We start from the raw sequence: 22,546 nt of genomic DNA on the forward strand, positions 1-22,546 counted from the left end.
GTCGCTGTCCGTTGCGCCTGCAGAGTGGGAGCTGCCCAAGGGCCAAGGCGGCGGGCTGAACAAATTCTAATACGACACGTAACGCGCGCGATGCATACGCCGCCCGGGCGGGATCGGGATTGGCGTGTGCAGGCGCGCGTCGTCGTCGTGCGTGGCCCCTGCTGGCTCCGTCTTCCGCCGTGGCGCGGCGCGCACCAGGCACCAACGCTACTCCACAAAGCTCCGCAACGAACTCGGAACTCCCCGTGCTGATGCAAACTGAGCGCGCGCGTGTGCGAGTTCCAGTGGCCGCCGACGCGCACGCATGGCTCCGGCGACAGCTTTCCACGGCAGGATCGACGCGGACTGCTCGAGCCAAAGCTGCATGCGCCGGCTTTACCGAGCTCGACAAATTATCTCACCCCGTCGATCGCCAGCTGTCGAGTTCATTCTCGATCGGCCTTTTGTAGCCTCTCAGCCGATTACATCCAGCCAGTGCCATCCTGGTGAGCAGAGCACTACTAGTACTGCATATGCACGGCCGTCGTTGATCGGAACACGGCAACAACACGGAACACGTCCCCCCGGTGCGACGTTACGTGCAAATCCACCGTACGTCGTCGTACGGAACACGTCCGCGGGTTCACGGCAACGGCAACCTTTTCTTCTTTGAGCTCTCTCAAGAGATAAGGCTAAGGCTGATGCCACAAAAGTGAAGGGACCGTGCAACATGGGACCCCCCCTGGCCCTGCCGAGGCCCGCCTGAGTGCTGGATCATCCATATCACTAAAGGCGGGAAATCACCATCTTTTTCCCAACCCCGATTGCTCCATCGATCAACCCTATCCCGTCAATAAATTATTCACGCCAACAGCGACGGGGGCGCGCCGCTAGCACTCCAGCTGCAAAGGGGCGGGGATTAAAGCAGCCGGAGAGGGAACCGCGTGCCTAATCGCGCGCCCGGGGCGCAGGTCGGCCGGCACCGTGGCTTGCGAAAATATCCGGGGCCGTCCGGCCGGCCGCGCGCCATGGCAAGATGGGCCGCCGCTTTCCGTGCGCTCTACGGTCGTCTGGTGAGTGCAGAGCCCAGTGTGTAGCCTAGCTTAGCTTGGTTTGGCTTTGTGTGTAGCCGCCGGGTCGGGTGGTCGTTGGTGCCGAGGGGAGCGGCGCACTCGGGCCTGCCAAGCCGCATCCGGCAAGCAAGGTGCGCGGTGCGGCCGAGCTGCGGGCGGAGGCGGAGTCCGTCGCGCGCGTTCAAGGCTTCCAGCCGGGCACGCACGCACGCACGCAAGAGCGCCCGTTCCCTGGCCAGCACCGCACTACCAGGGGCCCCGACGGTAGCCTCATCGGTGGCCCTTTTTCGTACAGCCTCTCCATCATACCATGGCTAGCAGTACAATCCAGTTGCTGTACGCGCGAGCGCAAGTAGGCAGGTATCCCCTTCCGGCAACAGCAGATGCGTGCGCATCGGCCGGCGAGTGCCGCGGTGGCCGTACAGGCTATTTAGGAGGAGGTCGCGGTGGTCCTTTGTTGGGCTACCTAGCCTGCACCAGCTGCTGACTCGGCCGGCCATGATGCATGTCAGATACACTGAGATAGCTGGATAGGGTCGATGCGCCCACTGGATCTCGCCCGATCGAGCGGTGCGTGCACAGCGCGGCTGATGAGGAGATCCACGAGAGATGGGGGAGATGCGTTGATCTTGATCAGAAGATGCGAGGGCGAAGTGCGTGTCCGATGCGAAAGCTCGCCTGTGACCACTGCCGCACGATGATGGCGTCGTTGAGCAAGGAGGTAGCTGCTGCTGCTGGATCCGATGGCCTGATGACGGGTCGCGTCGTCAGTGCGGTGCGCCGGGGAGGATGGATGCATGCACGGCAATGGCAACTGGCAAAGTGATCGATGCGACGGACCAACGGGATCGCGGAGCGGCTCATCCGATCCATTTTCCGCAGCAGGGATAGCCGGATAGCGCTTGTTCATGCACAAGGTCGCGAAGGCCGAAAGTGGCCGGAGGCTGTTGCATCTTTTGGGATGTGCTGGTTACTGGTTTGGTACGAAGTGACATTATTGTCGCCCTCCAAATGATCGCCGGATGATGGTATGTTGTGTGCTAGGGGCCTAACGCTACAGTTGTAGCTTACAGTAGTATCTGCCGGTGCTTGTGGAAAACAGCGCCATGATTTGAGCTTGTGGCAAGCTGATAGTAGTAGCCTAGTAGGCCTACACTACTTTGTTAGGCGGATTTTAGGCTGTTCACACTTATCCTCCCTTATTTCCCTCTTCTAAAAAAATATTTCTGGCCTGGTCATCAAAATTCTCTTATCTATACTCAGTTTCTCTGCACTCATCCATCATCTATATCTCTCTTCCATCCCAACTACCAAAGAGTGGGGCCCATGCGTCAGAATTTTTTATTTTTCTTTTTACCCCTCTCGGCGTCCTCCCTCCATTCTCTCTCTCTCCGCCGCCTCGCCCCCATCTCCCTCTGCTCCATCCGGCCTGCTGCTCCGCCCCGCTGGCCGGATCCGCGCGCGGTGGAGGGGCCGCGCAGCGGCGGCGGCGAGCAGCGCAGGCGGCCAAATCCGCCCCCACCCTCCCCCCTCTCTCTCGGCCAAATCCTCCGGATCCGAGCTCCTACGCGGCCCCTCCATTCATGCCGCGCCCCTCTCTCTCCTCCCCTCCCCGTCGCTCTCTCTCTCTCCCCCTCTCCCTCTGCGGCCATGGCGAGGCGGGCGTGGAGGCCGGGAGCGCCCCCGCACCGGGCGGGAGCGGAGCAGGGGCCCCGCCCCCCGGCGGCAGGCCTCGCGCGCGCCGGCCTCGTGCTCGCCGAGCGGAGGGCCATGGTGGGCGGATCCATGGTGCGGCGGCCGGATCCGCCCGGCACAGAGCCACGGCAGGCGCCTCGAGCTCGGCGGCGCGGCGCAGCCCCGCCTTGAGGCCTCGACCGGCAGCGCGGCGGGCGGAGCTCGGCCGTGGCTCGACCGACGGTGCGGCGGGTGGACCTAGGGCCGGCACGGACGACGGCGCGCTGGAGCTCGGCCGCGGCAAGGTGCGCGAGGGCCGAGGACGAGGCGGCGGTGGCCGAGGACGCGGCGTCGTCCTGCTCTTGGGCCATGGCGGCGGCCGCGACCTCCCCCCTCTCCTCTCCCCTGCCGGGCCTCGTTGCCGCTCCCTCCCCTGCCTAGCCTCTCGGCGAGCTGCGGTGGAGGTCTCGAGGTCCGTCGGCCTAGATCCGCACGGGTCCATGGCCTCCACCTCCCTCCTCGCCGGAGCGGCGGCGGCCGACGGCGGGCACGACCGGATCCAGGCAGAGCTGCGACGTCCTCTGCTCCTTCCCCCCTTTCCTCTCCGGGCGCGAAGGCGAGGCCGCTGGAGCGGGCGCGCGGGCCCCACGCCACGCTGGCCGATGCCGGACGTCCGGGAAGGCCCCTATTCCTAGGGAAAACGGAATCGTCCTCTTGGGTACCGGATGCATCCCAGGACGCCGCTGCAGGCATTTTTCCTGTAGATTGGCTCCTCCAGGATCCTTTAGGGAAGCCCAGTGCGAACAGCCTTAGTACTATAACGATCAATAAAGCGTAATGCTCTCACGTCCCGTTGCCATATCAGATATTTTAGCCAAGTCTGACTAGATTTGAAGATTGTTTTCTTGTGGGAATGGGATTGTCAGATATTCAGTACACAGGCTACCTGCTGATAATGTGTTCAATGTCATCGCCCTGTTAAATTTCCTCAGAACTGTGAAGGCTATGCAGCTATGCTCAGTTTTCGCAGGCCTGCGCAATTTTATGCCCGAGGGGAACTGGAGTACTGGGCCAAATCGGTACAGGGTAATCCAGAGCTACAGGCCCATCGCCCATGTCTGTATTGATCCAATCCAAGATTGGCCTGATAGGCCGAGCTCATAAGCTGAGTGTTGGACTAACTGCCCCATTCTTGCCAGCAGAATAGAATGCAAGAACATCATAGAAGTTCAGAAAAGTAGGAGAGCGCAGTGCAAATCATCCTTCCGGTAAGTGCTACTATCCTGAATCATACCATTATAGCAGTATAGCACCCATCAACTGATCAACATACCTGATATTTATATATCTGGGTCATTAATCACCTGCTGGGCAGTTCATGAGAACTGCAAAATGCAGAAAAGCTGCAGTTGCACAGGGACATCAAAAATTCAAATTCAGTAATTGCACTATTACATAACCAAGGAAATACTGGAGTGACGATTCTGCAGAAAGCTAAGAACCAACAAGCACTCCGTACATTGTAACACAAATTATCCATTGGAGACACTGTCAAATAGATCCTGGTGCATCAACATGTACATTTTCGCAGTGAATTATCAATTCTAATTGAACAAAAAAATATAAGGAATTTCATGACACGAAACTCCAATGTAGCTGCTTCGAGTTTATGAAGTAACAATTGACTACTACACTACCAAAAGGACACAATGATAGCAAGCTCGTATAAATTCTTTGACAATCATATTTCTAACAAAAACTGTTAAACAATTCAAAATCTTATAAATTCCACATTGCGTACCTAGTGCTAGATTAAGGCACAAGGACAGGATTCAGTACTAGCTTCGACCGGGTTGTATCCATAGAAAGAGCAGAACAGAACAACACATGGAACAGAAACATTACAATCTTCATACAAAATGATGGACAACCTGCATTGTGCAATACTGAGACCTCACTGAATACTCTTTTCAGAACTGCACACTGAAATACTGAATATCCATTAAGAATAGAGAGAATGTTCAGAACTGCACACTGAATATTCGGTAAGACTGGCAAATGAATTATCATTCAGCCATCCCAGGTTCTGCGTTTCTGCTTAGAGCATCAGAGTTCAGAACAGAGATATTCTCACTAGCATCAATTGATTCATTCTTCCAATGCTAAATGAATTTAAGGATCCCGATCCAAACAAGTTCAGTTTACATGCATATCAATCCATTTCCATGATAGAGTCGTATTGTAAAAAACTGAGCACTACCACAGACAAATTCAAATCCGATCCCAACGAATTGCAGGTTAGTAGCAACGCTAGTCACTCAAACATCAACTGAGAATTACCACAAGACGAACCCTCGCATCATCTACGGCACTCAAACATCACAAACTCAAATGGTGGTAAAGGTTCGTGGCCAAAAACCTGCCGTCTCAAGGGAGAAGCCAAGCCGGAGGAGAGTTGCACGAAGGGCCCTGCTCCGGGAAGAAGCGTTCGACATGGGGGGGGGGGGGGGGGGGGGGCTTCCGACCACTTGCCGATGTCGCTGCAAGGGTACCGCCTGTCATTGACACCGCGGAACATCATCTCGTCGTCGTAGAAGCTCCCATCATCCAAGAAGTAGACGCCGTCCTTGAACCCCGGGTACTGACCAACCTCGTAGGATCTGGAGCATCCTCGCCCCACGAACAGCATCCGGCCACCCAGCGTGTCCAGCTCGCTCCAGTACCAATGGTGCTCATCAGCCTTTTCCTTGCCGTCGTCTGGCATCTTCTGTTGGAGCATCCGGAACACCTTGAACGATGATGTCGGCGCGTGAGGACTGGGAGCGAACCTGACGACCATCAGCAGTTCCTCGCGGGACGCCACGAGGTAGCGAGCGCGGACGAACTCGGCGTAGCTGCGCCCCCCGTTCTGGAAGCGGATTGTGTCCACTGCTACTTCCAGGACAGTCCCATCTTCATCAAGGTCCGGCGCGCACTCGAGGATGTGTTCGCCTTGGGTGAGGAAATGGAAGGAGCCATCGTGGTACACGACGTCCTCCGGTTCTAACCCCGGCCCAACTGGCGCGTTAGGGTGAGGCACTGAGGCTCAACATAGCAGAAGGCCGCCTGATTGCCGAGCTGCCAGAACGCGAAGTGGCGCCGGCGCGGCGCGGCGGCGTTCGGCTTATAGGCGACGATGCCGGCGGCGACGCACTTCATGTCGTCCGGTGGGAGCGAGAGGGTGGCGGCGAGGATGACCATGTTGTGGAATCGGTCGGCGACGCTATCCAGGAGCCCGAGCACGTTGGGGACGGCGTGGGACCCTCCGGTGCGGATGTTGAGCAGCCGGTGCCCGCGGGTCTGGCCGTAGGCGAGGAAGAGCCAGGAGCCGTCGCACGAGCCGAAGTGGCGCGGGCCGGGGAACTTGCGGTGGTCGCGGCAGCCGCTGAGGTAGCAGTAGACGCCCGTCGCGTCGGCGGGCGGGAGGAAGAGCGACAGGATCCGGGGCGGAGCATCCATGGCTGTCGCCATGAGCACCACGAGCCACGAGTTGCAGGCGACGGCCATGTGGACGCGGTCGATTGCGCAGGGGACGCGGCGGAAAATCTCGAGCAGCATGTCGGAGTGGAGTTCCGCCCATGGCCGAGGCGCAGCCATGGGGGGCGAGGAGTTGGCAGTTGGGGCTTGTGGGGCAGGTTCGGCGGTGGATTGCGGAAGGGAAGACGGCGGGGGACGCCGGGATTGGAAGACGTTGCGGTGGTGCGGTGCGGCGCGGGGTCCCCCACCTTTTATGTTCTGGAAGCCGACGGGCAGAGGAGCTTTTTTTTTTCTTTTTTCTTTCTTTTGAGGAAGGCAGAGGAGGTTGTTGCGCAAGAAGCAGAGAGGAGATTTATTGGGCCGATGGTAACGGGCCAAGCCCAATACATTTGAAATAGTTCATCAAGAGAAGAACAGATAAGGCCCAGCTAAAAATCCGAACAGGAAAGGCACGGCGCGAGCGTCAAAACTCGAAGAAGCATCTCGACAAAGCAAGGACTCTGAACTGCGTAAACCAATTCTCCAGTGCTAAGCGATGCTTGACCTGTAAATTTCTCGAATCTTCTCATGGCCGGCGCCTCGGTCCCCCGCCTCTCCCCGTCCGGAAAACACGACACGCCTCCAGGCGCCGACACCACGTACCCCCCTCGCCGCGGCCACACGCGTCCGCCCACGCCGCCGCCGCTCCCGCTATTAAAAGCCCGCGCTTTGAAGCCCGAGAGAACCAGCAAGCTAGCTACTAGAGCGTTCAGCCAGAGACAAACGCACACCACGAAGCTCGCGGAGCATCGCAGGCAGGCAGCAAGAAGAGCACGGCAGCGGCGAGATGGCGCAGGAGGGCCTGAGGCTGTCAGCGAGCGCGGCGGCGCAGGTGGCGCAGGAGAGCCTGAGGCTGGTGTCGCACTCGATCGCGGCGCACGACGGGCGGCTGCCGCGGCAGTACACGGCGGAGGGGCAGGGCGCGAAGAAGGACATGTCGCCGGCGCTGGAGTGGTACGGCGTCCCCGAGGGCACGCGGTCGCTGGCGCTGGTGGCGCAGGACATCGACGCGGACCCCGCCGTGCCGTGGACGCACTGGGTGGTGGCCAACATCCCGCCCGACACCAAGGCCCAAGGGCCTCCCCGAGGGGTTCTCCGGCAAGGAGGGCGCGGCGGGGCGCGAGTTCGGCGGCCTGCAGGAGGGCGTCAACGACTGGAAGCAGCCCGGGTGGCGCGGGCCCGTGCCGCCGTCCCGCGGCCACCGCATCCAGTTCAAGCTCTACGCGCTCGACGACGAGCTGCACCTCGGCAACAAGGTGAGATGCTCTCTTCTGAAGTCTGACTCCGGATCTTCTTGGCGTACTCGTACTGGAGTGCTGATCAGACTGGTGTGCCATGATTTTCTATTTTTTTTTAATCTTTGCAGGTGACCAAGGATAAGCTCATGGAGGCCATCGAGGGGCACGTGCTGGGAGAGGCCGAGCTGACTGCCGTCGCCGTGTTCTAAGGAGTCGTCGCCACGTAGTGTCGTGGGCCCTGGCATATCTCTTCTTGGTGTGCCTAATAAAGGCCTTGTTCGGTTGGCTGGATGGCTGGCTGATTTCGCGTGAGAGGAAAATACTATTGGCTGGTTGGTTGGCTGGTGGCTGGGCTGATTTTGCGTGAGAGAAAAATACTGTTGTGGCTGGCTGAATCCGGCTGAATCCGCCAGCCGAACAAGGCGAAAAAGTTTGTGCTCGTGACATGATGTATGGTATCTTTGGGGTAGTGTTTGAGATTGAAATCCACTTTGTCACGACGCTAGAAGGTGCTCACCATTTGCACGTGGACGGCTGCCGCCGCCGTCGCTTCTACTGGCGCGGCAGATGGGAACACACATCTCGGAAATGGCGGTGGCCACGGCGCCACGCCCTGCAGGCGGGGTGCCGCGCCGGAGGGTCATCGTGTGCGGAATTTGGCGGCGGCGGCGAAGTGAGAGCAGGCGGCCGCGGCCGGAATGGGGATGGGGGAAGTCACCGTGGAAAGGTGACGGCGACCTTGCACGGTTCTAGTGGCTGGATCGTTTCCGTTTTAGGGATTGACTAGATCCATACCCTTTGCTACGGGTGGTAAATTCTAAAAATTCCAAAGTAATAAACTATATAAATCGACCGGTTAGCATTTTTAAATAATAGACACCATACTACAACTGATCATTGGAGGACAATACTGAAGGGGAAAAAACCTCGCAGCTTCTATTCGAGATGAAAAATGTACTTAAATGGAGCAAGCGGGATCTATGTTAAACTTTGATGAAAAATGTACTTAAATGGAGCAAGCAGGATCTATGTTAAACTTTTAACACGTCAACAAACGTGTGTATATATATATATATATATATATATATATATATATATATATATATATATATATATATATATATATATAGCTACGATGCAATAATCTATTAGTCCAGCTTCTCTAGAATCAGAACTGTTGCTGGCCGCCCCCCCCCCCCCACCCACACACACACTTCTCTCCCCACGATGCCACCGCCGGAACTTTTCTTTTTTTTTCTAAAAAACACAGGGCAAATTTCTCCCTGTCAGTGTTACCATACTGTCAAACATAGACCTTGTGAGAGTGGTCGCCAAATTGTTGAACGACTGAGTTGCTCCTCAAGAACATGAGGCTGGATCATATCATAGACAATTAAAAGATTAAAATATGATTTGGTGACAAGTAACATGAATCTAACAAGATAACTTACCTATGTTAGATTATAATACAGCAGTACACACCTGGCCTCTCTTTCTTCTTGTTCAAACATACACGATCTAGTGATCCAAAGGCAATAGTTAACCTATAATTCAGAATGCTCAGACATACATTTTCTTTCAAATCAATATCATAGGAAACTTTTTATTTCTAGTCCATTTATACAGCCAGTTGCTTCCATATTCTTGGTGTCGTACAACCGCAAATGTCCCAAACCAACTGCTCCCACACCCTCAGGCTCCTGCAACTACTTACATATCTTCATGTCCAACAGATTTAGAATCTTGCTTTCCTAGAAAGAAAGTGAGATATTGGAATAAAAAAATCACTAGTTCTAGAAATTTAGTAGACCCAACTGGGCAAATTGGGCAATCGGTAATAATGAGTTGCTGCTCTGGCTACTCATGCGGAGCAATGTGGCTGGTGACATTTTCATCTGTACACTAATGATGAAACGCAGATACAGACAGGATTTTGCAGTTGAAAAAATATCTATGAAGCATAATCATGTACTTTATGGTCATTTATCCATAGGAAACTTCCTAACCACACATGACTATTTTTTTTAGAATCCATACTCGCCAAAGCATGTCAAATGATTGTTGTTAATTCAGAAAAATAAGAAATCAGTAATTGCTACGTATGTCATAATGCTGAATTGCTAGACTTAACTTGCAAGAATCATGGAATCTTCCTTCTCCCATAGTAAACCACATGTACTACTATGTTAGCTAGTCACGTAAATCATATCTAACCTGCAAGAAACATCGAACCTCCTTTGAACACCAATCTTTCGATGTGTATTTTGATAGAAACCAGTTTTTTTTTGAAAAAAAAGGTCAACCACACATATACATTCATCAGATTAGATGAAGGGCATACCAAATCAATTCAGATGGCAAGTTGGATAGCTAACCCTGCAAGCAACAAAGTCGTTTCCCCTCCATGATTCATGGATTAGATGAAGGCATGCCAAATCAAAATTCAGATGGCAAGTTGAATAGCTAACCCTGCAAGCAACAAAGTCATTTCCCCTCCATGATTCTTGGATTAGATGAAGGCATGCCAAATCAAAATTCAGATGGCAAGTTGGATAGCTAACCCTGCAAACAACAAAGTTATTTCCCCTCCATGATTCTTGAAAAGGACTTTCAGAAATTATGAGAAGATGCACTGCAGACTGTGATCTCAATTGTTATCGAGTACCAATGAAATTTTTTGAAAGAACATAGCTGACAAAGCATTTGCACATATATCCGGCAAACAAAACGACCTAAATACGTATGAACTAATAATATGGAATAGTAAAGAAAAAATACACCTTTTAAATGTTGAAGCTTACCGAGGAACAAGACCAAGTCCACTTTGCCTGTTCTGATCTGCTGCTTGTATTTGTGTACATATCAATGCAGAATTTGTTAGGACATACTCCCTCCGTATAGGATTTAGAGGTAGTTTAGGACATGATTGTGCATACCAAGGAGTGATTAATTAGGGTAGAGTTTTCCTTGTTTCCCTTATTAAATAGGGTTGCAGGTGTATCCTAGACAAGAAATGCATGCAATTCAATTGGTTAGCAGCGATTCTCGATACGTGAGGTCTCAGGATCGATTCCTTGCGGGTGCAACTTTTTGCCGTGCACGTCGACTTTACATGGGATTGTGGGTTAGGCTGCATGGTGCGCGCTGGGAGAATTGTTGCCATTCATTGGGCTGCATAGCTGAAAGGATCGGCACTAGGCCTAGAGGGGGGGTGAATAGGCTTATTAAAAAAAAATTATGAAAAACTTGACAGAAAATCATCAGTGTCGGATGATCCAGCCTTTATGTCGGATCTTCCAGCCTTCCCAGGCCCGGATGATCCGGCGTTGGGTCGGATCTTCCGACAGGAGGAGGGAATTTTGTACGAGAATTGAATTCTACTTAGCTTTTGAATATTCTCTTTGAATACAAAGTTGACAAATGAAGTAACTAAGCATGCGAGCAAGTTCTATACAAGAGATAAGCTACTAACAAGTAGATCGGGTCAAAACAAGCTCAAGAACAATGAACAACAGTAAGTAAAGGAGAAGCAAGATTTATCCCGAAGTTCACTCCACAAAGGAGCTACATCTCCGTTGAGGTGCTCACAAAGAGCAGGGTTGCCCTATAACCCTTTTTCTCACCCAATCGACCACCAAGGAGGATTGAGTCACCTACTATTGTTCTCACAAAGAGAGGGTGTAATACAAAATTCCAGAGGCTCAAACCACAAAAGAATGGGAGCTCACCGGCACCTCTAACCGTCTAGGAGCAAAGCTCCAAGAGTAATAAACGTGAATCGATGAATCAAAGGATGCTTTAAGTGCTTCTTGAGATGAATGAGTGAATCTCACAAAGTGCTCACACCTCAACCTACAAATCTCACTCCCTCTCAATCCCTAGGTGAATCCTTGCAAGAATCAAGCTTTTGGATGGAAGAGAGTGGAGGAATGAATGATATGGAGGCGTGGTTGGTCGTGGAGGCAGAGAGAAGTAAATGAGGGGGGGTGAAGGGGTATATATACTCTCACCCCCACACATGACCGTTATGTGTGTTTTCTGGAATACCCGGATCATTCGGCGTAACACCAGATCATCAGAGCAAGTAATAGAATAGGCAAAAACACACTCGAAAACTCACAGGTTCGGATCATCCGGCATGAGTGAAAGGATCGACACAAGGCCTAAAGGGGGAGGGGGTGAATAGGCCTGTTTAAAAATTTCCTGAAAAAACTTGGCAGGAAAACATCAGGTCCGGATGATCCGGCCTTACATCGGATCTTCCGGTCCTTCTTAGGCCCGGATGATCCTGCGTAGGGTCGGATGATCCAACAGCAAAAAAGAATCTTGTACGAGATTTGAAATCTACTCAGCTTTTGACGATTCTGTTTGAATACGAAGTTGACAAATGAAGTAAACAAGCCTGAGAATAAGTTCTACACAAGAGATATGCTACTAAAAAGTAGATCGGGTCAAAACGAGCTCAAGAACAATATGAATAACAAAAGTAAAGGAGACATAAGATTTATCCCGAAGTTCACTCCACGAAGGAGCTACATCTCCGTTGAGGGGCTCATAAAGAGCAGGATTGCCCTATAACCCTTTTTCCTCGCCCAATCAACCACGTAGGAGGATTGAGTCATTTACTATTCTTCTCACGAAGAGAAGAGGTAATACAAACTTCCGGAGGCTCAACCACAAAAGAATGGGAGCTCACCGGCACCTCTAACCGTCTAGGAGCAAAGCTCCAAGAGTAAAGAATGTGAATCGACGAATTAAAGGTTGCTTCAAGTGCTTCTTGAGATGAACGAGTGAAAGCTCACGGAGTGCTCACACACCAACCCGCGAATCTCACTTCCTCTCAATCCCTAGGTGAATCCTTGCTAGAATCAAGATCTTGGAGGGAGAGGAGTGAAGGAATGAATGCTTTTGGAACTAGGTTGGTCGTGAGGGCAGAGAGGAGTAACTGAGGGGGGGGGGGTGAGGGGTATTTATAGCCCCACCCCCGCAGGTGACCGTTATGTGTGTTTTCTGTGGGTTCCGGATCATCCGGGGTATCCTCGGATAATCCGGATGGGTAACAGAATAGGCTAAAACACACTCGAAAACTCCCAGGTTCGGATCATCCGATATAGGTCCGGATCATCCGGAGTCACTCATAGACTACCGGGCGCTCAGAAAGTTACAGGTTCGGATCATCTGGGGTAGGGCCGGATCTTCCGGACTTGGACAGAGAGGTTCGGGCGCTCACAAACTGCAAGGGCCGGATCATCCGGTCTAGGGCCGGATCACCCGGCCGTGTCCAGAGAGTCTGGCGCTCACAAACCGCAGGGGCCAGGCCGGATCATCCGGCCGTGTCCAGGGTTTACCTAACCGGTGGGAACCGGTCCGGTCCGGTTCCGGTTTGGGCCGGTACCAAACCGGCCCAAATTCAAAATTTAAATTTAAATTCAAAAAAATGAAAAATTCCTAAAAATACTTCAAGGTGCGATGAATTTAATGGTGTCAAATTTTCTCAAAAATTCGTTCATTTAGTATAGTTTGCGGGGATTTGAAGTTAAACAAAAAAACGTGTATACAAAAGTATACAAATACAATGTAAAAGTAGTACAAAAGAGGGTTGGAGGGTTCATTTAGACTAAAATATGTTATACAAACATTTATTTAGTATACTTTGCGAGCATTTGAATTTAAAGAAAAAAAAGAAAAAATTTTTGAATTTGACCGGTTATCAGTCAAACCAGCCGTAAACCGGTCAAACCGGCCGGTAAACCGGTATATCCGGCCGGTATACCGGTTAGAACCGTTTCAACGGGGGAATTTGAATTCAAATTTGTGTTTGTCCGGTTCCGACTGGTAACCGGACTAACCGGTCCGGTTAGCCGGAACCGGACCCCGGCGGTTAGGGGCGACCGGTCGGAAAATTTAACCCTGGTCGTGTCTAGAGAGAATCCAGCGCTGTGCAGAAATTTCTGTGCACAAGTGATTTGTGAGTGAAAAACGTGTCTCTCAAGTGTATAAATCATCTCAATATAACATTTTAACGACCTAGATCAATCAAACGCATCTCCCTTGATAGTACGGTGGTCCTATACTCAATTTCAAACCAAAAAATAGAATTAAAACTCCGATAGAATCCACCATACAATAAATTTGAATTAGGGGCGTTCCTTTCATCTTCTTCTTGATTATTTTCATTTATTCCTGCACACATCTTATTGAAAGTATCATATCCAAATTGTGATTGTCAAGAATCACCAAAATCAATTTAGGGGCCTAGATGCACTTTTAATCTCCCCCTTTTTGGTGATTGATGACAATACCAATTTGGCAGGAATAAGATGTATGAAATGTAAATCAAGAGATAGGAGAGCTCCCCCTAAATATGTGCATGAATATCTCAAAGTGGCATCAAATGCCAATGCACATATTTAAGTGAACTCCCCCTAAAGCATTGCAAACATGTATTTAGGATTATAAAATGAAATAAAATGATCATAATGTCATGTATTTCGAAGTGCAAATGTTTCGGGTGTTTGTTTTTGCGAAGCGAACGTTAGGAGTCCTATAATAGCAAAGTCAGCTGTTTGGGATCCTATAATAACAATTTTCTCGAGAAAATTAGGTTTTGAAGAAAAAAAGAAACATGTGTGAACAATTTGATCAAACCTCTTGCACTGCTAGAATTAAAGGCTTGTATTGTTTTTGCATTATTCTTATATTGAATTGCTTGAATAGCTCGAAAAAAAAATCCAAGTCAAGAATGTTGAAATTTGGAGAATTTGGGGGTTGACAAATTAGAAGAATATCAAATCCATCTTGCTTAGCAGCCTCACAAAAAGTTGGATCATCCAATTTTAAATGGGAAGGTGCATTATCCTGTTGAATGAAAATCGGTTTGCCCACATCTTTTCTTGTCCATTTGGCTCAAATGGCAGGCAACATGTTGTTGATCATGCAATCTCTAATCACATCTCTTGTGATCGAAGTTATGGGCTTCATAAACCAACTCTCCACGGGCACGATTGGTTCTCTGTTTACCTTTTATAGCCGGTTCATAAGTGACAAGTAGAAAACAACCAATCCTACCATAAAAAATGCACTCCCCATCCCTAAACCTTGGCCGAGCACAAACACACAAGAACATGAGCCTAGGAATGTAATTCTTGTTCTTACTAGTCCGATGGAAATCATCTTCTTTGGGCAACAAATAATATTTTTCAAATTTTTGAGAGAGGTAGAACCATTTTTCATCGATGAACACAAAGTTTAAAATATCCTTAAACCTTGGAAAGCCAAACAAACCCCTCTTAATCATATCAACACACCATTTTAACCTAGACTTCTTGTTAGCTTCAGTGAGATATGGTTGATGCTACTAGAGTGGTGCCTAAGCAAACTTTTTTTCAAATACTTTTGAATATTTCATTTGCTCATGTTAAGTTTGGTACACACATCCTCTATGGTCATTCTTTTCTTTAGAGGAATGTTGCGCAATGCTTCCATATCAACAGGGATTGCCTTACCGTCAACTCTACCCTTCTTTAGACTAGAAACCACAACCGGAACAAAGTTTGCAAGTTGTATTTTACCTCGCTTCCAGAAACGCTGAACTGATAGAATGTGAAGGCCAAACTGATCAGCAACAATTTTAATATCTTTCTTGCCTAGATTCTCATTCTTGCTTCTAGCCAACAAAGCTTGATAAACCTGTTTTGTTTTCTGAGATCTTCTGACATTTATTTACTTCTATGGTTTACTTCACCAACATGTTCTAAGTGTAAAAAAACATTCAATCCAAATCAGCATGTTTTTTATTACTTGCAAAATAAAAAATGAGTGAACTTTTACTTACAAGTGATGTTTTGAATGAAATTGAAATCAACTGTGCCAAACTCGTCTAGTGGCAGGTTCAAATGAAATCCAATCAAAAGGAAGAATGGAATATGAATATGACGGAGGCTGTCTGCATCCTCCAGTGGCTGTCCGTCTGCATCCTCCAGCGGCTGTTCGTCTTCATTTGCCAACCGTCGTCCATCTTCATCTTCCAAAGAAACCTCGTTTAGATCAAATGAAATGACCATCTGTGAGTGTGACGCTGGCTGTTTGGTTTGATGTTCTAGAGAGTTTAGATCAAATGAAATGGCCATATGTGAGTATGACGCTGCCTGTTTGGTTTGATGTTCTGGAGAGTTGCAGGTGTGTGTGTTGGGGGGGGGGGGGGGGGGTTCAAATAGGAGGAATGCGGGAACCCAACCGTTGTCATTTGTCAACCATCATGTGTGCTAGGCAAAAAAAATTCACGGAGGCAAAAAAAATCTAGTGGTCGAGTGAGGAAGTGCGCGATGCAACAAACTTGCAAAAGAAAGCATGGCCAGCATGTGCACCAGGCAAAAATAACACAGCCAGGAAGCGCGCTCCAGAATGCAAACCACAACAGCAAATCTCTCACACGCCATGTAGCCCAACAAACGGCAACAAATCTCCCAGCGGGCACCATGTAGCCAAATGCACAGTCCCATGCAAAATCGATGTGAACGGCAAAAAGTTGCGCCCAAGAGAAATCGATAATGAGACCTCATGTCTCGGGAATCACTGCGTTAACCAATTGAACTGCGTGCAATTCTTGTTTAGGATACACCCACAATCCTATTTAATAAGGGAAATGGGAAAAACTCTACCCTAATTAATCACTCCTTGAAATGCACAATCATATCCTATACGGAGGGAGTATTATAACATAATCTGAAACGTATGAGCATTGATACCAAAATCCTACACACATGGACATCTCAAGCAGAGACTGACATCCACAAATGCAATAATCTCTGTCGAAGAGATAATGGGAATAATATTGACATCTCAAGCAGAGACTGACATTGTCGGGCACCGGCAATAGAGAGTGGTCTTAATCACCAACACAAACAGGGGCACGGATCATAACTCATAAGCTAATTTGCAGAAACGGAAGAAGCTAATACGTAGGGTAGGGAGAAATCTAATAATACCTTTGTCATCACATTGATTTGAAGAATGAAGAACGCGTGGGTGAGCGCAGCTTCACAACTTAATGTCGATGGATGATGGATTTGAACGAGCGCGCCGTTCCGCAAGGCTACCCGTTTAGAGCAATCGAGGCAGGAGTTTTGACCGGGCGCGCGACGATACATGCGGCCCGTTTAGAGCAAGCCCAATAAAGCTGTCCGCAGCGGGTACTGCATCCCGCTCTGTACCTCAGTTGGAGTTTGGAGAAAAAATTGCTGCAGCGGAACTCTCTATATGGTGCGGTAAGCTAGCGAGGGAACTTTTTTGCGCCAAATCTACCGAGGGTGGAGAAGCAACGCCACGCATCGATGTGGCGCAGGGCCCACGCACCGGCGCGCAATCCCAACGACCCGTCCCCGCACGAAGGGAAGATGGGGGATGAGGGGCGCCGGCACGGCGTCGAGGAAGAGGAGGCCGGAGCTCCACCGCCACCGCCGGGGTTGCTCCTCCTCGCGAGCGGGGTCCTCCTCCTTGGGACGGGAAGCGGAGACCCGCACAGCCGCACCGCCCGCGAGGAAGACGAGAAGGTGGGACGGCGCCCCGCGTGCGAGCTCCAGGGGGCGGCGTCGTCGAGCTCTGCCCGCGCACCTCACTGGGGGAGGGAGGTGGCAGCTCGCCGGCACGGGGGACACCGAATCAGGTCGCCGCGCGCGCACCCGCCACCGCGGCCCCGCGCGAGCCCGCCCTGCCTCGCCATGGTCGCGCCGCCACCGCCTCACCATGGCCCCGCGCTCGCCGCCTGGCCCGTGCGCCATGGCCCCGTGCCCGCCACCGCCAGGCCCGTCGCGGCCTCCGCCCCGCCCAGACCCGCTCGCCCCGCGCCGCTCGGAGCAGGGGAGGGGCCGCACGGAGGGGGCACGAGAGGGGCCGCCGTAGCTCCTTGCCCTCCGGCCCGGCGCGGAGAGGGAGGAGGCGACGCGGCAGCTCCTAGGCCCACTGGTGAGGGAGGAGCGGCGCAATGGCCACGCCCCCGCTGTGCCTCCGCCGCGTCCCCGACGGAGGGAGGTGCGAGGAGGGAGGAGGGCGGCGGGGCGGGTCGCCGGCGGAAGCAGGGAGGAGGCGCCCTCATCTGGCCCGGCGCCGCCGCGGCCTGGCCGCCGCTGGCCCGGGCGCCCGGCGCCTCCGCGCGCCGCCACGGCCTGGCTACCGAGAGGCCCGCCGCCGGGGGCGGGTCCCCGGCTCCGCCGTGCCGCCAAGCTTGAGTTGCCGCCGCCATGTTCCCACACTGTGCTCAGGCCCTCGCCGCACCGGTCCGTCCCCCGCACCGCCACGACGCCACATGCCGCGGGGCGCCCCGGCCGCGCTACCGCACGCCGCAGGGCCCCTCCATGCCTAGACGCCCGCTGCAGCTCGGCCGTGGTGAGATGAAGAAGGAGGGAGGAGGCTAGGAGGGGAGGGACGCCGAGGACTCTAGCCAGCGCGGCGAAGCTCGAGGCCCCTGCCGCCGGTGCGCAGGCTGCCGCGGTCTCTGGTGCGCACCGGCCGCCGCGCGCTGACCGTCGCCCGCGCGAGAGGGAAGGGAGATGGAGGGGCGCGGATCTGGCCGGGAGGGAGCTCCGGGGCAGCTCCTCGCGGCGCACCGCCGGGGCTCGAGCAGGCATGCTCCGCCGGCGATTGGAGGCGGAAATGCCGGAGAGAGAGAGGGAGGAAGGGGCTGTCGGGACTCGGGAGGGAAAAAATAAAAAATTCTGATATGTAGGTCCCGCAGCGGTAGTTGGTATAGAGAGGAGATATAGATAATGGATGAGCGCGGAGAAACTGAATATAGAGTAGATAATCTCGATGACCAGGACAGAATATTCTATTTAGAGAGTGGATTTGGAGTATGACAGCTCAGCACAACAGGCTGACATGGAAGAGAGAGAGGAAGAGAGAGAAGGCAGCTTGTCGCTGCTGCCATCGCCGAGCTCCCTCCACTGTTTATCTGACAAAGAACACCAATCGAGTGGGTCTAGTGTAGTAAATGGAGTACGCGAACAGCCTAAGTTATTGTATAAACCATCTCTAGAATTGATCTGTGGATGAGTCAGCTTGGCTTATCGCCAAGCTTATTAAACTTGCTCTTAGGATACACGCTGTTTAGTAACACGATGCCCACTCTGGCCCAAATATACGATGAAATATGATACATGATGGTTGTGAAGAAGTTATCTGCTAAAGACACCATCGATCTTTTCCTGACAAAAAAATGGCCTGTGCCTAGGAAACAATCGAATTTTTCTTCATCGCCAGTTAGATTGAAGACCGATGGCCAACATCGATCCATCCTCCAGATACAACAACAGGAGATAACAGCAAAACCTACCCTCCCCTCACGAGTCACGCTCCATTCCTACAGCTGGATGGTGACGCCCCTGGCTCCCATGCCCGAGAGCCGCTGCTCCACCGAGCCGTCCCTCTCCATGCCGCCGGCGCCGCCGCCACCGACCCTGGACGCGTCGTGCCGCGTGGCGTCGAACTTCTCCCCGTCGCCCCAGAGCGCGTAGGCCTCCTCCCCGTGCGCGGCGTCGTCGCCGATCATGAGCTGCTCGTCGGGCATCCGCAGCGGCACCACCAGGCCGATGGCGAGCAGGATGAGCGAGGTGACCACGACGTTCCACGCCACCACGAACGCGGCGCCCGCCAGCTGCTTCCCGACCTGCCGGATGCCGCCGCCGTAGAAGGCGCCGCGGAGGCCCGGCACGGGGGACTCGATCTCCAGGAGCCCCGGCGTGGCCAGCAGCCCCGTGAGGACGCCGCCCAGCAGGCCCGCGACGGCGTGCGTGTGGAACACCGCCAGCGTGTCGTCCACCCGCATCAGCAGCGCCGACTTCTTGTGCAGGATCATCATGGTGAACCACGGCACGCTGCCCGCGAACACGCCCATGATCACCGCCGCCCATGTCTGCACCAGCCCTGCGCGTGTCCACACGCACGATAAAAAAAGATAGAAATTCAAATTTCACAGAAATTTTGAGATGAAAAACTACTACTACTACTACGGTACTACCACACCGTCTGACTACTATTGTCACTCTCTAATCCGATTCAGATATGTTTACATCAGCTAATTAACAAATGCTTAGCTTGCATTAAGGCGTCCAATCGTGTCGCGTAAAAGACTAAAAGTATTGACACGGCGACTAGTGAGCGCGGCTACTCGGAGTAGGAAAAGGTAGCCATCGCGCACGCAGAACAGATTAAGGGGAAAAACAAATCCAGTTATACGTCGTGACGCGGCGGTGTTCGTTTTCCTACGAGCGAGCCTGCCGCCCGCGCGATTGGCTACCTGTTGCGTGTTTTTCCACCGTCCTCTTTTGACTGCGGATTAGTTTTTGTCATCCGTTCCGATCACTCGACGCTGAAACGAAACCTGATGGATGGATGCAGCCAAACGCCGGATGCTCCAACGACCTAGTGGCCAGTAGCAATTCAGCAGCAGCAGGATGCATGTCGTCTCGGCGTACGCGACCCGTACGCGAGGTCGTCGAAGCTTCCGGAGATGTACGGAGAGGGGAAAAGGGCCGTACGCCCTTGCTACGGCTATCCTGGACTGGATGAACGGGTGGGGTGAGATGTACCTGCTCCGGGGGTGATGCAGACGAGCCCCGTCATCATGCCCTGCACGGCGCCGATGACGGACGGCTTGCCGAAGAAGATGACGTCGAGGCAGGTCCAGGTGAGGAGGCTGGTGGCGGCGGAGACGTTGGTGTTGAGCACGGCCACGGACGCGGCGATGTTGGCGGCGTAGGGCGCGCCGCCGTTGAACCCGGCCCAGCCCATCCACAGCAGCCCGCCGCCGGCGATCATCAGCAGGATGTTGTTCGGGGAGAAGCGCTCCCGGTCGCTCTTCAGCCGCGGGCCCACCTGCCAGCCGCACGCACGCGACCAACGGTCATCACATCACATCACATAATATTATCCATCATCCATGGCAGGAAATCGACTCTTTTCTTGCGGTCGCGTTCTCCTGCCATCGCGAAACGAGAACGGTCGATCGAGACCCGAAACAGCTGGGGTCGTCAGCGACACCGCAAGTGGCAGAGGTGACCCCCCATCGGCGGCTGCCGTCGCCACCGCTGAAAGGGGGAGGCCGCCGTCCAACTTGTTCACATGCTCCTCGAGTTAAAAAAGTTGCTGGCCTTTTTCCGCGCGGTCATCAGCGACATGCTACTAATGTCACATGCGATTTTCCAAAGGAGGAGGAGGAGGAGGAGGAGGAGAAGAAAAATATCTGCAAGGGGGGCGCATTAATTTCTTCCTGGATGACTTTGAATCTAGACACGCTGCTGATTCTGCTATTGCGAATCTGCGATGCGGGGGGCAGTTGGGCACCCTTCCGTGCATGCATTCCCACAGCCGCTGCGTGCGTGATGCGTCTCCGCGAGGAATCCGCACTGGCTGCTGGGTCAAACTGGCACGATGCAGTCTACGCCTACCCAACACGTTAGTTAGGCGACCTCGCCCGCCGGCCGGCCCGGCCGGGACCGAGTGACGTCACGATTCCGGCGAAGACGACGCGGGGATGTGATCGCAAAGAATTTGAAATTGATGGAAGGCGTATTACCCAGTAGGCGGCGGTGAAGCCGGCGACGCCGGAGGAGAGGTGGATGACGTATCCGCCGGAGTAGTCGATGACGCCCCAGTGGTAGAGGAAGCCGCCGCCCCAGAGGCTGAAGGCGCCGACGGTGTAGGAGAAGAGGAGCCAGAGCGGGGTGAAGGCCATCCAGGCCTTGATGTTCATGCGGCCCAGGACGGAGCCGGCGAGGAGCACCAGCGTGATGGCGGCGAACTCGAACTGGAACAGCACCAGCGTGGCCTCCGGGTAGAAGGGCTCGGTGCGCGGCGTGGCGCCGTGCGCCGTGGCCGAGAGCGCGGCGCGGCGGACCAGGTAGTCCTGGGAGAGCGCCACCCCGGCCTTGCCCCAGAACGGGAGCAGGCGCTCCCCGAACGCCATGCGGAAGCCCACCAGCACCCACACCAGCAGCGACGAGGCGTATGCGTAGAGCGCCATGAAGGCCGAGTTCACGGCCCACTTCTTCTTCACGATGCTGCCGTACAGCACCACCAGCCCCGGCATGGACTGGATGCCCACCAGCGTCGCCGCCGTCAGCTGCCACGCGTTGTCGCCCTTGTTCAGCCACTCCGGCACCGCCGGGAGCTGCGCCGCGTACGCGCCGCCGGACGCCGCCATGGCACCTGAGCTGAGCTCACCGCACGAGTGCTGCGCGTGCCCCGGTGCCGGCGGGCGGGCCGGGAGCAGACGCGGACCCGGTGGTGTGGCTGGCTGGCTAGCTAGCTGCGCGTTTAACCTTAGTACGATGCGACTGGTGGGACTTTTATACGGGAGATTAAGCTGGCCCGTGGCTTGATGTGCGATTAACCATGCAGTTTAAGCAAACCAAGTGGATCGTAATTGGAGGGGAGTTCGTGAGCGGCATGAAGCGAGCAATTGGATTGCGAGAGGAAGAAGAGAGACCCGGCCAGGAAGGTCAACCCGGCAGCCACGAATGGCACACGGCGCGCGGCGTGTTGCGTAGAGCACTTTCCCATCGACAATTCTTTATGGGATGATCTCCCCCCCCCCCCCCCCCTTCCCTTCCCCCGCTAGAATCTGGATGGCGACATGTCCCTTAGATTGTTCTGAAGATGAGAAGAATCGATCGGCCGTTCCGCGGCTTGGAATTGTTTTATTTAGTACACGTCCACCTTGTCATTTCTATACGTTTTAGACTTTTTGTTAGTCGAGGAGATTCCCAGGTCGAAGAATTGCCAAACCAAGAGCGGCAGGGACTTGTGTTGGAGAAGAGGCAGTCTGATGGAAGAAGATGATGGTGGGATTTGCATACTTGCAGCAAGCGCCGCATCTTCTCGGAATCTGCTGCTTGCTTACTTGCTTGTCTCGACTTGTCGAGTCGCTGCTCGCTGGTGGCAACGGCTGGTACACTAGCTCTGACAATCCAGACTGACTATGGCCCTCCATCACGTTGAACCGAGTTAGGCAATGGGCGAGCGAGCGTACGG

General features: G+C 53.3%; 2 protein-coding genes, 1 long non-coding RNA gene and 2 pseudogenes across 3 annotated transcripts; 2 read left to right on the forward strand and 3 right to left on the reverse strand.

Moving 5' to 3' along the window:
• Positions 1–4,860: 4,860 nt before the first annotated feature.
• On the reverse strand, positions 4,861–6,724 carry LOC120698396 (annotated as a pseudogene).
• Positions 6,725–6,842: 118 nt separating this feature from the next.
• LOC120698397 lies at positions 6,843–8,024 on the forward strand (annotated as a pseudogene).
• A 924-nt stretch (positions 8,025–8,948) lies between these two features.
• Positions 8,949–12,866, reverse strand: LOC120698398. The gene is made up of 2 exons (XR_005684834.1): positions 9,861–12,866; positions 8,949–9,733 (listed from the first exon to the last, which is right to left on the reverse strand). It is a non-coding gene; the product is annotated as an uncharacterized LOC120698398 (long non-coding RNA).
• Positions 12,867–16,851: 3,985 nt separating this feature from the next.
• On the forward strand, positions 16,852–17,745 carry LOC120700729 (translation initiation factor IF-2-like). Its single transcript, XM_039984967.1, has one exon. It carries the CDS (start codon positions 16,852–16,854, stop codon positions 17,743–17,745), a length of 894 nt encoding a protein of 297 aa, XP_039840901.1.
• An 820-nt stretch (positions 17,746–18,565) lies between these two features.
• On the reverse strand, positions 18,566–22,047 carry LOC120698399 (ammonium transporter 2 member 1). Its single transcript, XM_039981973.1, has 3 exons — positions 21,090–22,047; positions 20,104–20,389; positions 18,566–19,438 (listed from the first exon to the last, which is right to left on the reverse strand). Exons 1-3 carry the CDS (start codon positions 21,714–21,716, stop codon positions 18,876–18,878), a joined length of 1,476 nt encoding a protein of 491 aa, XP_039837907.1. The 5' UTR covers positions 21,717–22,047; the 3' UTR covers positions 18,566–18,875.
• Between the last annotated feature and the right edge of the window lie 499 nt (positions 22,048–22,546).

Source organism: Panicum virgatum, chromosome 3K, assembly GCF_016808335.1.
Source record: "Panicum virgatum strain AP13 chromosome 3K, P.virgatum_v5, whole genome shotgun sequence".
In the NCBI taxonomy this organism is placed as follows: domain Eukaryota; kingdom Viridiplantae; phylum Streptophyta; class Magnoliopsida; order Poales; family Poaceae; genus Panicum; species Panicum virgatum.

Bases quoted from the DNA above. Each gene is read 5' to 3' on its own strand.
- LOC120700729 (XM_039984967.1), top strand. From the start codon at position 16,852: ATGTGGCGCAGGGCCCACGCACCGGCGCGCAATCCCAACGACCCGTCC.
- LOC120698399 (XM_039981973.1), bottom strand. From the start codon at position 21,716: ATGGCGGCGTCCGGCGGCGCGTACGCGGCGCAGCTCCCGGCGGTGCCG. The intron at 20,390-21,089 runs GTAATACGCCTT...TGCGGCTGGCAG, and splicing joins GCTTCACCGCCGCCTACTGG to GTGGGCCCGCGGCTGAAGAG. The intron at 19,439-20,103 runs GTACATCTCACC...GGACACGCGCAG, and splicing joins CTGCATCACCCCCGGAGCAG to GGCTGGTGCAGACATGGGCG.